Source organism: Dendrobates tinctorius, unplaced genomic scaffold (genome assembly GCF_039654945.1).
Source record: "Dendrobates tinctorius isolate UK_male_01 unplaced genomic scaffold, ASM3965494v1 ptg000016l, whole genome shotgun sequence".
Lineage (NCBI taxonomy): Eukaryota > Metazoa > Chordata > Amphibia > Anura > Dendrobatidae > Dendrobates > Dendrobates tinctorius.
The window spans coordinates 50,993,153-51,010,676 of record NW_027361684.1 but is presented as its reverse complement, the minus strand read 5'-3'; the positions used below and the strand labels follow the sequence as shown (position 1 = coordinate 51,010,676).

General features: G+C 43.9%; 1 protein-coding gene and 1 long non-coding RNA gene across 3 annotated transcripts in view; one reads left to right on the top strand and one right to left on the bottom strand.

The window, feature by feature from the left end:
• LOC141080555 (uncharacterized) overlaps positions 1–17,524 on the bottom strand; it is a 385,270-nt gene that overhangs the window by 89,091 nt on the left and 278,655 nt on the right. The gene's annotated exons all lie outside the window — the stretch shown is intronic.
• Positions 1–17,524, top strand: part of PHEX (phosphate regulating endopeptidase X-linked) — a 365,396-nt gene that overhangs the window by 212,922 nt on the left and 134,950 nt on the right. The window contains exons 8-9 of the mRNA XM_073565833.1: positions 13–96; positions 3,826–3,971. Coding sequence (XP_073421934.1) covers positions 13–96; positions 3,826–3,971 — 230 coding nt within the window. The remainder of the gene's footprint in view (positions 1–12; positions 97–3,825; positions 3,972–17,524) is intronic.

The window sequence follows — 17,524 nt, the reverse complement described above, 5'->3', positions numbered from 1 at the left end:
GTTATGTTTTAGATTACTGTACCCCATGACAACAGAACTAGTGAGTCAATGTATAATAAGATGAATATCTCAGAGCTGAACACTATGATCCCCCAGGTATGTGATTTCTTCTTTTAGATTTAAAACTAATAGTCATTGAATTGTACACATCTTATTATTGTTTATAGTCATATTTATGTATTGCATTCTTTCCTGTAGAGATAAAACACAGCACTCGCCAATCTTCTGTGAACTTTATTCTGTGAGTGGCATTACAAGAACGAAGCCATACAGGGAAGAAGTGCAACAAGGCTAAGGCCGATTCATGCTGTAGAGTGCTTCCTCTGGTCCTTGACCTCAACAGATCATTAACACACTTCTTTATGCACAGATATACTTCTCCCTCTAGTGGATTTAAGAGTGCAGACTATTAGAAAATATCAAAACATATGGATAAGGAGAGATGATTGCACCTGCATTATACATACGCTCTCAGGTCATTGAAATAGCTAATGTGAAGAGTAAAAGTGGCACTACTGGTGCGGTGCGCAAGTATGGTCCCAAACCAATAGTATGTATGAATAAACTTGGCGCTCAACTTGATAGGATGAGTAGAGGAATACTTGAATTAACAGTCAGTGGTACAAAAGTCACAGACGTTTCGGCCTTAATCGACCTTCATCAGTGTAACCGACTGTCGCTATTGGTGAAATTATAATGAGGACATGTAATGTCCGAATTCCAATAGAGCTAGATTTCTCAGATTCCATGGATAATATCACTTAAAAGTTCCTGTCTTAGTAAAGAGAGCGCTATCCATGCACACGCTTGTCTCTCATGGGACGTGGTCGTCCTTTAGATAAGTGGCTGCCTGGGTCTGACACGGTGTCCACTGCTGGCTACCCTGAGAGCCACTTTCAAAACCCCACATGGAGCACAACAGAGGGCAGTGGACCCAGGGGAATGAAGCAGAGCCTGGGATACCTGAGACAGGTGTGTAATGAAAAATATTATTATGAATAGAGGGCAAATGGATTTTACAAATTGGGGATCTCTGCAATTTAGGATTAAATCATCGCAAGCTCATAAGTTTGTGTCTATAATCTTCTTGCAGTCAACTGTCCTCATGCATATGTTTTGTTACAGTAATAGTCTACATTAGATTTCAGCGTATTGTATATATGCACAAATGTCCATTGTGTATATTATGTGTGCAGTTTCTATTAAATCAATTAGAGGGCACATGATTGCTTTGCATGAAGAAACGTGCTAATGCTCTCTCAAGTTTAAAAGCCAGACAAAGTGTTAAGGAAAACAAAACGGTCATTACCTTGTTGCCCATCTCCTGGCTTAAGTGGCTATCTTGTCAGGCCATGTTCACATGTTCAGTATTTTACCACAGTATCTATAAGCCAAAACCAGGAGTGGAACAATCAGAAGAAAAGTATAATAGAAACACATCACCGCTTCTGTATTTATCACCCACTTCTGGTTTTGTCTTACAAATACTGATGTAAAATACTGACCCAATACTGGTCATGAGCACGTGACTTTACAGTGCTGCTGGCAAAATAATATTCACAGCAGAGTGCCATGTTTTATTTCTAAACGAAGCATTTGTGAGATTGATTATATGGCATCATGTAGCACTAACATTGTCAACATTGTATCACTCCTGATCTTCCTGAGCATTTGAGCAAAAATATCCAGGGCATTGCTATAGTTTGACTTCTGGCTTCCATGTTTCTATATTTCATAGTATTTATATTAAATACTAGCTGAAGAGCCCGGCGCTGCCCGGGCATAGTATCTAACTGTGGTTAGTTGTAGCAAATAATAATTATCCTCCATCCCATAGTCCCGTGCCCATATACCCATCACGCATCCTCCATCCTATAGTCCCATGCCCATATACCCATCACACATCCTCCATCCCATAGTCCCATGCCCATACACCCGTCATACATATTCGCCATCCCATAGTTGAGTGCCCATATACCCATCATACATATCCGCCATCCCATAGGCCCGTGTCCATATACCCATCATACATATCCTCCATCCCATAGTCCAGTGCCCATATACCCATCACACATCCTCCATCCCATAGTCCCATGCCCATATACCCATCATACATATTCTCCATCCCATAGTCCCATGCCCATACACCCGTCATACATATTCGCCATCCCATAGTTGAGTGCCCATATACCCATCATACATATCCGCCATCCCATAGGCCCGTGTCCATATACCCATCATACATATCCTCCATCCCATAGTCCAGTGCCCATATACCCATCACACATCCTCCATCCCATAGTCCCATGCCCATATACCCATCATACATATTCTCCATCCCATAGTCCCATGCCCATATACCCATCATACATATCCGCCATCTCATAGTCCCGTGCCCATATACCCGTCATACATATCCTCCATCCCATAGTCCAATGCCCATATACCCATCACACATCCTTCATTTCATAGTCCCATGCCCATATACCCATCATACATATCCTCCATCCCAAGGTCCCGTGCCCATATACCCATCATACATATCCGCCATCTCATAGTCCCATGCCCATATACCCGTCATACATATCCTCCATCCCATAGTCCCATGCCCATATACCCATCACACATCCTCCATCATATAGTCCCGTGCCCATATACATATCCACCATCCCATAGTCCCGTGCCCATATACCCGTCATACATATCCTCCATCCCATAGTCCAGTGCCCATATACCCATCACACATCCTCCATCCCATAGTCAACCATTATGACATCATAAAGAGCGGCGGCGGGGCTTGCGACCTATGATGACATCAGCGTCGCCATGGCAACTGTTGTGACATCATAATGAGGGGCGGGGCTTGATACGCACACACTGTTTCCCCATTATGTAGATAGGGGCACTATGACATCATAATGAGGGGCGGGGCTTGACGCGCACACACTTTTTCCCCCAGTATGTAGATAGGGGCAAAATTGTTTGGTGAATTGGAACGCGCGGGGTTAAAGTTTCGCCTCACAACATAGCTTAGGACGCTCTCGGGGTCCAGATGTGTGACTGTGCCAAATTTTATGGCTGTAGCTGCGACGGTGCGGATGCCTATCCCGGACATACACACACGCACACATACATACACACACACATACACACTTCGAGCTTTATATATTAGAATTGGCTTTACGTTACAGTTATATATGTCATCATTTCAATTTATTGTGCTGTTGGCTAAGGTTTTCAGTTTTCTCCAAACTCATCAAAATGGCACAAAAAAGTTTGTGGATTTTGTCAAAATCTGTCCTTTTTCTCCCTCTCTTTATTCATCATTTTTGCAACTTTTAGATCCAAAATTGTTAAAAGGGAGAGGGGACTGAAGTATTTTTGTACAAAATTTAGTGACTTTTTGAAAAAGGTCACAAATGATGGATTAGGCAAAAACATGTGTATATCCTAAACCACACCCACAGCGGTAAAGTAAAAAAACAACAGGCAAACAGATATAAAATACACTTTAAAAAAGCACAACTGCAAACATTAATTTGGTACAAACAAAGAGAAAAAGGGCGTAAGGCACTAAGCACTTCCCAAAAACAGATCCAAAAATGAATCAGGCCCTAAGTGTATGACTCATTAGAATATATTTTTAGATATTTTTTATATTAAAAATTGGAAGAATTTAGTTTGACCGATGAACTTTATGAACATTAATTGCATAGGCGAAATTTCTTGTACACTGTATCGTACATATTATCAATAAATATGAAGATATAAGAGTAAAGTTCCTTTAAACGCAACCATTTAATTATATTTCATGTTTTTTCCCAGTTTGACTGGTTAACCTACTTAAAGAAAGTCATTGATTTCAAGATGTATCCTGAACTGAAAGATATTGATTCTTCAGAGGAAGTCATTGTCCGGGTACCGCAGTATTTTAAAGATTTGTTTAGAATATTAGAGAATGAAGACAAAAGGTATCATTTCCAGTCTTCGTGTGGTATTTCCTACTAAGTAATTTACAGTAATTCATAGTAAAATAAAGTAAATCAGGACTGATGAAAATGTTTTAGTTTTTCAATATTTCTCAATAATATTTTTGAAGTTCGCTCTCTTCTGAGAAATCATGATTTCTATAAATTCCTGTAAACTACATTGCAATGGTCTTAAATGTTATCTGTATCTTAACATAATGCCTGCTGATGAGTGTTCTTGAAGTTCTCTGCCCTTGTTCATCTTTCTCAAAGGGCTATTTCAAAAATATTAAGTTATGCCCTATTCATCGCATATGGGATAATTTACTGATTACTTGGTCTCCAAACCCTGTGACCTTCAAATCCTTTCAAAATGGGTTTTCAGTGCTCAAATCTTAGGATCTCAAAGCATCCCAATGGTTGGACACCCAGCGATCAGTAGATTTTACCCTATCATTTGGTTAGCAGTAGTGATGTCAGACAAATTGAAAATAAATTTGCCAGTTCACATGTATTCTGCTGGGAATTTGTTCACAGCGAAGTTATTTGCCTCAAATATAATGATCCTTTATCAGGATCCTGTAACGCCGGCGGACTGCTGCGGCTGAACAGGATGACTCACCCAGACTACGGGGGACCCGGGGTCTGATACTGCAGTGAAAATTCTGACACCAGGACCTGCGACACTGAAAGTAGTTAAGCAGTACCGGGACCTACGATCATGTGACCATAGGGGCGTGGCTTAGCGTCTTGCTGCAGGAGAGGGCTATAGGGCTCTATAGCAGGAATCCTGGAGTAAAGGCTAGGGAAACTCAGATCAGACAAATGGGGTCGTACACAGAGAGGGCGGCGCGGTACCAGGGGGACAAGCAGAAAATAGTCAAAAAGTAAGCAATGAATCATACACAGAGATAGCAACTCAGTACAAGGGAGGCAGTCAGAGATTAGTCAGGACCTAGGCAAAAGAGTCATACACGGGAATAGCAGAGCAGTACAAAGGAACAGGCAGAACTCGTAACAGGGACAGAACCGGATCAAAGCCAAGCAAGCATAAAGTATCACAGTCACAAAGCACACTAGGGTCACACACTCGGTCAAGGGTCTGAGTATAAGCGACAAGGAGTGAGCCCACAATGAGGCTATAAAAAGCCTCCCAGAGTCTCAGAGTGAGGCTGTCCAGATTAACCTCTGAACTACCTGATCACACAAACACAGCAGATCATGACATCCTTATTATGCTCTGAGATCTGTTGTTAGATGTAAAATCCCCGAAACTTAATAGGTCACTGACATCACGACATTACTATCTTGCGACATTCAGTGCATCTGAGGCCTAGCTATGGCTAGAAGTACTAGCGTATAGTGTAGGTCAGGGAGATGAGGCACGTGACGAATGAAAGAAGAGACCTGATGACCAAACTGGGGACAGTAAGCAGCCTGGAGGCTGGATAGGTGAGCGGTGAGGTAAATGACATTTTATTTTCTACAATCTTTATATGTGAAATCGCAAAGTGTTCCAATTCACGTGGAACCACAAATTTCAGGAAAGTTAACTTGAACTTGATCTCTTGCTGATCGATCTTTAGTTAGAAGATAACAATATTTTGGAATTAACCCTTTAAAGTGCCCATATTCCTTAGTTAACTAGTGCCTGAACCCCTATTGGTCTACTGCTGTCTCGCCTCACTTTCTCTCATGAATACCCAGTGTGAGAATCATGTGGGAATAGTGTATGAGGGCAGGTATATCTTGCCCAGATTCCTTTCCTATGTGGCCTAGTTTGGTCAGTATCGCACCTGCTTGCTAATGAATAATGGGAGGTGGATATAAAAGGATGCAAGGTGGTTGTGTGAGTGTCTCAGCCTGGGAACACAGAGAGCCTGTCTGTGTGAGAGACTCACGTGAGTGGAAGCAGTGCCCACTGCAACTGTGGTTTGGCTGGACGGGAGAAGCCCGCCAGTTGGTAGTTAGGTTGTCCATTGTTTAGTTAGTGCCGGACAGGCAAGGATTTGTTTTATGTTTTATTTCCTTTTGCATTGCTTTCACCGTTAATAAACCTGACCCAGGGTCAGTTACACCCAAATCCCAGCTCTGCGCCTGAGTTTCATGCTGAATGCACGTGACCTTTGACCCCAGCAAAGGCGATCCCGGAGTGTTTTATCACATTGTGGTGGAGAACGCGGGCATCACATTGCAAGCATGAGCATGGAGGACGTGGTGAAAGCGCTGGTACAGTCCACTGCCGTCCAGCAAGAAGCTAATTGGGTGATGATGGCCCAGCTGAAGGAGTTGGTGGACATGACAGTTACCGATCGTTCGCTTCTCCAGCAGGTGGCGCAGCGCTTGGCAAGCTTACCTGAGCTTAACCTGGAAGCCGAGTCGAGAGTGATTCACGTGAGTCGGTACTGGCAGAAGATGACGACCGAAGATGACGTCGAGGCATACCTGACCACGTTTGAACGGACGGCGGTGCGAGAAAAATGGCCGAAGGCACGATGGGCCGGCCTGATTGCCCCGTTTCTTTCCGGTGAGGCCCAAAAGGCTTATTATGACTTAGAGCCTGAAGCCGCGCAGGACTTTGACAAATTGAAAGCCGAGATCTTGGCCCGGCTGGGAGTGACGACCGCTGTCCGTGCACAGAGAGTGCATCAATGGACTTATCAGCCGGATAAACCACCGCGGTCACAGATGTTCGACCTGATCCACGTGACGAAGAAGTGGCTACAACCCGAGGTGCTGACAGCGCCAGAGATAATCCAGAGAGTCGTCATGGACAAGTACCTGAGAGCTCTACCGCCAGCCCTGAGGAAGTGGGTAAGCCATGGAATCCTACGACGGCAGATCAACTGGTGGATCTGGTTGAACATTACTCCGTGGCGGAAGGACTCCGAGACGACGCTACCCCACCTCGTTCTTCATCATCTCCACGTGGAACCGGTAAGACTGTTCCAGGGAGTAGGGGAGATGGAAAAATCCCTAAGACAGAGGGGGAGGAAAACAGGACTGCCCGCACTGCGAGGCTGAGAGTAACGAACTATGGTCTAAGCAAGGGGCCCGTTAGGTGTTTCCGCTGCCAAGAGATGGGACATATTGCTGTGAACTGTCCGGTCACTACTGAACCCATGCAGTGCGACGTCACAGACTCTAAAAACCGCATGTCTATGGTTGCACGGGTAGTGAGTGTGAATGCCGGTCAAAAGGATGTGGAAAAACACTTGTGTGATTTAACTGTTGATGGCAAAAATGTGGTGGCATTGTTAGACTCGGGAAGTGTGGTGACTCTGGTGAAGGCCAGTCTGGTGTCAGCCCCGACTGGACCATCAGACAAATTTTCTGTAATGTGTGTGCATGGAGACACCTGTTCGTACCTCACCACGGTCATATGCATTACAACTTCCTATGGGTCTGTGCAACATAAAGTGGGACTTGTCCCGGCGTTATTGCATGATGTTATCCTGGGCCGGGATTTTCCCCACTTCTGGCAATTGTGGGAGAATCAGTTGATACCCCAGGGTAATAGTGTACATGATTCTTCTCCCAGGGCACGTGTGGGTCCCGAACCCCTGGAAGAGGTCTCCCCGGAAGACTCTGGGGAAGAGTCTGCGGGAAATGACCTGCCGTTCCCGTTTTCAGTCATGGCGGGTGATACGGAGGAGACCGGGGAAGAGGAGGAGGCCGACAGCCGTCCACCTCCCCGTTTGCCGGATTTAGAAGTTCAGAAAGATGACTTCCAAAGCGAGCAAATAAAGGATCCTACCCTTTCTCAGGCTAGGACAAATGTAAAAGTGATAAATGGGGTACCCGTAGAACCTGGCTCTAGGCTGGCATATCCTTACATGGTTCTGGAGAATGATTTACTCTATCAGATAGAGAAAAAGGAGGAAGATACGGTGCAACTATTAGTCGTGCCAAAACCCTACCGGCGGCAGGTGTTGGACCTGGCCCACGGACATGTGATGGGAGGTCACCTGGGAGTCCAGAAAACCATCGAAAGGATATTACACTGTTTTGTTTGGCCAGGCATGCATCACGATATTCGTGTATATTGTGAGTCTTGTCCTGACTGCCAAGCCTCTGCACCTAAGCCCCGGTTCTGTAGCCCTTTGGTACCCCTACCTATTATTGAAGTCCCGTTTGAGAGGATTGGGATGGATTTAGTTGGGCCCCTTCCATGGTCTGCACGTGGACACCAACATATCCTGGTCATCTTGGATTATGCCACCCGTTACCCGGAGGCCATCCCTTTGCGTAACACGGCCACCAAGACGATTGCCAAGGAACTGGTGCATGTGTTTAGTCGGGTCGTTATACCAAAACAGATACTCACCGACCAGGGGACCCCCTTTATGTCCAGGATAATGAAGGAGCTCTGCCGATTGTTACAAATCGAACCGTTACGCACATCCGTGTATCACCCTCAAACAGACGGGTTGGTTGAACGGTTCAATAAAACTCTGAAGCAGATGCTGAGAAAGGTGATAGACAAGGATGGGAAGAACTGGGACTATTTACTTCCGTATTTGCTTTTTTCCATCAGGGAAGTACCCCAGTCTTCCACGGGATTCTCGCCTTTCGAGTTATTGTACGCCCGACGTCCTCGCGGACTGTTAGACGTTGCAAAAGAAACCTGGGAGGGTCAGGTCACTCCGTTTAAAACAGTGATAGATCACGTCACACAAATGCAGGACCGTATTGCGGCTGTTATGCCTATCGTCAAAGAACACATGGTACAGGCTCAAGGAGCCCAAAAAAAGAATCTATGATAGGGGCGCCAAGATCCGTACGTTTGCACCCGGAGATAGGGTGTTGATCCTGGTCCCCACGGTGGACAGTAAGTTCCTGGCAAAGTGGCAGGGCCCCTTTGAGATCAAGGAAAGAGTTGGTGAAGTAAACTACAAAGTATACCAGGCAGGTAAACGGAAACCTGAACAGATTTATCATGTAAATCTGATAAAGCCCTGGAAGGATCGGTCTGCCTTATCAGCGGAGCTGGCCCGTCCTGTCTGCCCGCATACCGTGCCGGAGGTACGGGTTGCAGAGACTCTCTCGGAGCGGCAAAAGACTGAGGTCAGGCAGTTTCTACTTCACAACCAAAAGTTTTTCTCAGAAAAACCCGGGCAGACTATGCTAATGAAACATGACATCGTAACGGAACCTGGTGTCACAGTTCACGTAAAGCCCTACCGAATCCCGGAAGCGCGCCGTGAAGCCGTTTCCTGAGAAATGAAGGCAATATTAGAGTTAGGAGTCATTGAGGAATCGCACAGTGCATGGTCCAGCCCGATTGTGCTAATTCCTAAACCGGACGGCACCATCCGGTTCTGCAATGACTTCAGGAAACTGAATGCGGTCTCAAAATTTGATGCCTACCCTATGCCCCGGGTTGACGAGTTAATAGATCGGTTAGGAAAAGCCCGGTATATTACGACCCTAGATCTAACAAAGGGGTATTGGCAGATCCCTCTGGCTGAGGCGGCCAGAGAAAAGACGGCATTTGCTACGCCGGAAGGTTTATTTCAGTATGTGTATATGCCGTTTGGACTGCACGGGGCACCGGCGACCTTCCGGAGACTGATGGATCGAGTCTTGAGGCCACATAGGCGGTACGCTTCGGCCTATTTGGATGACATTGCCATTTACAGCTTGGACTGGGAGACTCATCTCCAGAAAGTACAAGCTGTGATTGACGACCTGTGGGAGGCAGGTCTAACCGCGAACCCCAAGAAATGTCACATCGGGCTAGAAGAAGCCCGGTATTTGGGGTATGTAATTGGGAGGGGTGTTGTTAAACCCCAGGTTGATAAGATTCAGGCGGTTCAGGACTGGCCACAACCTGTCAACAAGAAGCAGGTGCAAGCCTTCCTGGGGATCGCCGGTTATTATCGCCGGTTCATACCCAATTTTGCAGCCATCGCTACCCCCCTGACGGATCTTACAAAAGGGAAAGACTCCGTCATGATTAAATGGAGTTTAGCGCCTGAAGAAGCCTTCCATAGCCTAAAACGGGCACTTTGTTCTCAGCCCGTACTGGTGACTCCGGACTTCCGCAGTGAGTTTGTGGTACAAACGGATGCCTCTGATACCGGTATCGGGGCCGTACTCTCACAAGTGAGGGACGGAGTGGAACACCCAGTCCTCTATCTCAGCAGGAAGCTGAATAAACACGAGCAAAGGTATGCAGTCGTAGAAAAAGAGTGCCTCGCCATTAAGTGGGCTCTAGAGGCCCTCAAATATTACCTGGTGGGCCAAAAGTTCAGGCTGATCACTGACCATGCCCCTCTCAAGTGGATGCACTTGAACAAGGAACGGAATAGCCGGGTGACCCAGTGGTTCCTTGCCCTGCAGGCCTACACTTTTACGGTGGAGCACCGCCCAGGGGTACAGATGGGAAATGCAGATGCCCTGTCCCGAGTGCACTGTTTGGCGGGTGTCATTGCTCGACCGGAGTGGTCTGAGCAGAGGGGGGGGGATATGTGAGAATCATGTGGGAATAGTGTATGAGGGCAGGTATATCTCGCCCAGATTCCTTTCCTATGTGGCCTAGTTTGGTCAGTATCGCACCTGCTTGCTAATGAATAATGGGAGGTGGATATAAAAGGATGCAAGGTGGTTGTGTGAGTGTCTCAGCCTGGGAACACAGAGAGCCTGTCTGTGTGAGAGACACACGTGAGTGGAAGCAGTGCCCACTGCAACTGTGGTTTGGCTGGACGGGAGAAGCCCGCCAGTTGGTAGTTAGGTTGTCCATTGTTTAGTTAGTGCCGGACAGGCAAGGATTTGTTTTATGTTTTATTTCCTTTTGCATTGCTTTCACCGTTAATAAACCTGACCCAGGGTCAGTTACACCCAAATCCCAGCTCTGCGCCTGAGTTTCATGCTGAATGCACGTGACCTTTGACCCCAGCAAAGGCGATCCCGGAGTGTTTTATCACACCAGCCACCCGATCATATGTTCACTGTGTTTCGTAATGACATTGGTGTGAGAGATAATCCCTTTCAAAAAGGAAAAAAAAAATTCTGAAATCTGTGGTAAAATATCACCCACTTTATTAGAAATCCATTTAAAATATCATCATGGCAAGGTAACAAAGCCTAGTTTAAGCGTTTTGACTTACTAGTCTTAGTCATAACTTATACAATGCCAGACAAATAGTTTATAAAAGCTATAGCTGCACTCCACCCATGATAACACTAAATTAATGATATGCAGACGTGTGGATATCTGGACCATATTGAACATACATATGTGAACAATCAAGCCACATTTGAAGAATACAAAAATATATATACGGTATATATATATGGATTTCTAATAAAGTGGATGAAATTTTATTGGTGATTTCAGAATTAGTTTTTTTTTCCTTTTTGCATGGGATTATATTACACATCTTAGCCAACGCACTTTCTGAAGATCCGGAGCTATATGTGGTGGTGGACATATAACGGGTGGTGAGAAAAATCTACCTTTTTTTCCATGCTATTGGCATGAGATGCTGACAAAACAGGCCATGGATTAAATTAGCCATGAGGGTTAACTTAGTCACTATATTGGCCTCAACCAAACTAGGTTCTCACTCAAATGTCATGAACTTCTCTAAGCTGCTGAATAAAACTGGAAATACTCTTCACATACCTGCCGGCAGAGCACTTATTCTGTCTACACTAATTCTCCTGATTACAGGATATACATAAATGTTCATCTTAACAAACATGTATCCTGAATAGGAATTGCAACTTATATCCCTTGAGAACAAAAAGACCAGTTATGTTCAAATCCAAATGTCGGATCTTTCCTTTGCCCAATGTCTGCCATCGAGAAAGAGTCAGATGGTTTTTGTACACATATTATATGATTGTTGGTTTTGACCAACATTAAAAAAGTTGTCTGGTACTGCTGTATGCCACTTGGATGGTACGCCTTCATAACTGGTACATGTCTGGGACTGCTCTCTGCCACTTGGATGGGTGAGCAGTAATGATGACTTTACACCTTTATAACTGGTGCACGATCAGCAAGTTTAATGCATGTGTCCTATGCTAATATGCCACTGGTCTGGCAGGGGTGGGCAGATGTGACATCACCAGCGCTGCTTACCTTCCGATGTGGAAGTGAGCAACCCCAAACAGTTTGTTTAATCTCATGTGTAAGGCCACCTTACTAATATAATCATAATAATCATTGATTCAGCAAAGTAAGAAATAAAAGGAATTTAACATTAAACTAGAAAATAATATATTTTCAGACTGAAATCACACACTCCTGGCTTTGTTTATTTGCCAGAATTAACATACTGTATTATTTATTTGGAGTTTTTAACTGTACTCTTTATGTAAGTAGATATGACTTTTACTATTACACTGTGTTCCAAATTATTAAGCAAATGATATTTTTCAATGATTTTCCTAAATAGTCGGTACAAATGACAGTCAGTCTAATAAAAGTCATCACCGGTTAGAGAATACATCAAATTTTATTGAAGAAACCTCCCAATGATAACAGTATAATCTCCAAAATGAATAAAAACTCAAATTGCACTGTTCCAAATTATTAGGCACATTAGAATTTCTAAACATTTGATCTGTTTTAAAGAACTGAAAATGCTCATTTGTGGAATTTGCAGCATTAGGAGGTCACATTCACTGAACAAAAAAGCTATTTAACTTCAAAACATTCCTCACAGGCCAAGTTACATGTTAACATAGGAACCCTTCTTTGATATCACCTTCATAATTCTAGCATCCATTGAAATTGTGAGTTTTTGGAGAGTTTCTGCTTGTATTTCTTTGCATGAAGTCAGAATAGCCTCCCAGAGCTGCTGTCTTGATGTGAACTGCCTCCCACCCTCATAGATCTTTTGCTTGATGATACTCCAAAGGTTCTCTATAGGGTTGAGGTCAGGGGAAGATGGTGGCCACACCATGAGTTTATCTCCTTTTATGCCAATAGCAGCCAATGACTCAGAGGTATTCTTTGCAGCATGAGATGGTGCATTGTCATGCATGAAGATGATTTTGTTCCTGAAGGCATGTTTCTGCTTTTTATACCATGGAACACAGCTGTCAGTCAGAAACTATATATACTTTGCAGAGGTCATTTTCACACCTTCAGGAACCTTAAAGAGCCCTACCAGCTGTTTCCCCATGATTCTGGCCCAAAACATGACTTCTCCACCTCCTTGCTGACGTCGCAGCCTTGTTGGGACATAGTGGCCATCTACCAACCATCCACTACTCCATCCATCTGGACCATCCAGGGTTGCTCGACACTCATCAGTAAACAAGACTGTTTGAAAATTAGTCTTCATGTATGTCTGGGCCCACTGCAACCATTTCTGCTTGTGAACACTGTTTAGGGGTGGCTGAATAGTAGGTTTATGCACCACAGCAAGCCTTTGAAGGATCCTACACCTTGAGGCTCGAGCAGCTTTAAATATCTGTTTGCTGGTTTGTAATTTTAACACAGTGTATATATGTAACTAGATTTTATGGCATTTCTCGCGTTTCCAACCATATAACTTATAACATCATGACAATGAAAAACAAAAGCATTTTTTTTACCAAAACCTACGACAACCAGAGTTGACTGTTAGGGTACCGTTACACTTAGCGATGCACCAGCGATCCCAACAACGATATGGATTGCTGGTGCATCGTTAAGTGGTCACTAGTAAGCTGACACACAGGCAGATCTCACCAGCGACATAGCAGGGATCGGGGGTCGCTACTTACCTGTCAGACGCGGCAATCCTGACGTCCTCCCGCCCGCGTCCACGCGTCGCTCGTCGGCGCCACAGGAAGCCCAGCAGGAATCTGATGACGAGAAACGGTCCAGGACGTTCTCGCGCGACCAGCGATGAGCAGCGGGGGGAGCCGGTCGGAGGTAAGTATCAGACATAGCGATATCGCTAGCAATATCGCTATAACGTCACAAAATCGGTGACGTTACAGCGATATTGCTAGCAATATCGCTATGTGTAACGGGCCCCTTAGGCCGGGGTCAGACTTGCGAGTACTATGCGAGAAACTCGCGCATCAACGCCAGCACTCGGACTGGAGCGTGCGGCTGCATATATTTCTATGCAGCCGCACATTACGGTCCCGATTGCCGGCGGCAGTACCGGGTATTGATGTGAGAGACTTTCGCAAATTTCTCACATTGTACTCACAAGTCTGACCCCAGCCTTAATCAGATGCCCAATTTGTGTTGATGAATATAAGCCATTAAACAGTGGTAAAATAGTGGAGTGAAATAAAACTTCTTTTTTTAAGTAAAAACCTGCTAACCTTGAGCAATTTGTGATTGGAGACTTGTGACAGCTATAAGAGGCGCTGCATACAGGACACTTAGCAGAAGCTGAAGATTAATAGAAATCCACAATCTCATCAGATGTCAGCCCGACATGTTGCAAAGGAAGACATTTCATTTAAGATTAAAGGAATTCCTGTGAAGAGTTGAATTATTTCCCTTAACAATGTATATTGCTGCAGCCATCTGGGGGCTGACACTCCATAAAATGTCACAAACTGCTGCCTCTTACCCTGGATCCTTTTTTGTGAGCACACGCTGCTGCCGTAAACATATTTTCACGGTTAAGCATAGTGTATGCCAAGTAATTTTGGAAATAAACGATTTCTATTTTTAGACGTGTACCTTCTCATGGCCGCTGACACTTAAGCGAATCTAAACAGATATTTCATGTAGTCAGTTTTTTCCTATGTCAGTGAAAATATTGGCTATGACAAATCTGCAGACAGTTCTATATCGCCCTTCACGCTGTGAAAATTAATGAAAATTAATGGCACCTATTTTTTTTGGTTTTTATATGCCATTTATCTAGCAATCGTAGATGAGAAAAATGTGACGTATCTTCCGGTTGATTTATGGGGCAAAGAGGAATTAGATTGATAATTGAAAGCTACTATAGTACAGGACAACAGTACACAGATTATGTGAGGTTAGTGGAGCTGGAGTTAAAATGTACCGGTACATTGTATAATACAATAAGAAACAAATATTCCCAAAGTTACATCAGTTACTGTGTATGGGATCTAAAATGCAAACCCACATATAAAGTAATTTTCTAAACAAGGACCCCTTCTAATGCAGGGTTCAGGCCATTTTAAGCACTTACCATCATTGAGCAATGACCTAGTGAAGTTCTCCTTACTTTAAGAAATCAAAAGGAAGCTATCATCAAGAAATGACTAATTGCTTAAATCTGTTTTTCGTGTTATCTATATTTTTTAAATTGGCAATGTTTTTTTCCATATCACAATCTTTATAAAAAGTAAATTACTATACTTGCAATGTTCACATGTTCTTTCAGGAAAATTGTTCAGCAGGTTCCTTATCAGCAGAGGCAGGATTACAATAACAGGTAGCATCTCTATACATAGCTGAAAACACAATATCCACCAATCATAACTTGTGATGTCACAGCTGACCCTGCTCCCCACTCCTTCAAAAACACTAAAAAAAACCCTCCTACTATTTACAACAACTTTGTCAGGCAGGTTACAGAAATGAGCAATAGGGATTCTGGCCCTAGTTTTGGTCTGATGGTTACCCTATCTTGCCACGGAGTTTGGCACCCTAAAAAGCGATATGGTGACCCCACTGAACGTCGAATCACCCTCAATAAGCCTGTTATACCCTGCAAAGGAGTAGCACCACCGTGAATAATTCGATAACCACAAACAGATATGCATGACCAAAAAGTGACCCAAATGGTAATCTCAAAAAATTATGGCAATACATTTAGGGAGAAAGTTGTGTCAAAGGCACGAAATATGTCAATCATATCTCATTGAATACTTAATTTTAAGTAGTTCACATACATCTCATCAGATAGATAGTAAGTATCGTAGGTGCTATTAAATGTAAACAGTCCAAAAGGGTGACTGGATTGTCAAAACAGGGTAGGTCGCACATATGGGCAATAGGAATTCTCGCCTGATAGTTTCCCTATCTTGCCGCGGGGGTTGGTACCCTAAAGAGCGATATGGCGCCCCCGCTCAACATCGACTCACCCTCAATTACCCTATTATACCCTGCAAAGAAGTAACACCACCATAAATACATTAGAATAATTAGGTATACAGGACAAAAAAGTGACCAAATTGGTAAACTTAAAGAATTTTGGCAATATATACAAGGAAATTAGTCACTTCCAAAACACTAGATATGTCAATCATATCTCATTGGTCAATTCATTCTCAATAGTTCACATACACCGCATCAGATAGACAGTAAGTATTGTGAGCCCTATTTTATGCACCAAGATCAGGATGGTGTTTGGATTATGATCCTGTGTAGTCCCTAGGTAATAAATAGAGGTATATTGCACAAGAATAGCAGAGAATTTTTAATGCAAGTATATTAGAAATTAGCTTAGGTTACGGCACTAAATTGATAGGGATTTAAATTTAAATTTATTTGACAAGTTATCATCTATCTATAGAATAGCTTGCTGATTGGCAGAATGGGAAATTTTATCCCTGATGGGGCACTTTTGTCCCAGTTACAAAATCGAGCAGCAGCGATGTTCCATTCATTCTATATGGGGCTACCAGAAACTGCGCTCCATATGAAATGAATGGAGCAGTGGTCGAGCATGCACACTGCTGCTCTATTCTAACGTTGATAAAAATGACCTGTTGCCAAGTGGTGCAGGTTCCAGAGGTCAGATTCCCACAGATCAACAAGTTATTAACTATCTTGTGGAAAATCCTGTAAGGGACATTGCCTATTTTGCTAATCAGGAAGCAGTGTTATTTTTCATCCCTGCTTTTCAAGAGCAATAAATATTTTTTTTTCTGTCCACCTATTTTATTTTGTCACTGTGAAGATCTGAGGTGGTGGGTTTTAATAATCACCTAGGCAGGTTAACAATGCAACTATTTTTTATTACTTATGTCCATGGCCTTACAGCAAAAATACAATATCCCCAGTCCACAAGATCCCAACCCAGGGCTGGTAGTTGCAATACCCCCGTATCAGGTGATACCCACTGTCTCACAATATTTGTTTGGCCCACAGCGTTTGTATTTCCTGCCAGTATAGTCTGTAGTCATAGTCCATGCTCCTCCAGATGAAGGGAATCATGACTGTAGCACATTTACACAGTATTCAGCTTCACTTGGCAGCAACCGTCCTTAGGATAGATCCTCAAATCCAAGTCACAGATACCACAACCTCAGTACATGTATCCAGCTCCAGCCAGCAACAGTATATAGTACAGTCCCAGCAAGAACACCAGATGGTGGAAATGTCAAAGTGTCATCCATTTGCTGACTTGGCAACGATTAGTACCTCTGCTACTTTGGGGAATCCAGGGCCAACTACCCCAACCAGTGGCACCTCACTTTTGGTGGGCACCCACAAAGAGGAGGTATCGCCAAGTAACCTGATTTTCACTCTTTAAACGTCTTTTTGGGTTCAGTGATGGGAATTGTAGCAGATCTGTATTCCACCAGATGGAGCCATGGTTCCCTTGAGCTGTGACTGAAGAGTCATTCTGCAGAGGGGGCTAGAGACTTTATACCCACATCTCCCATTC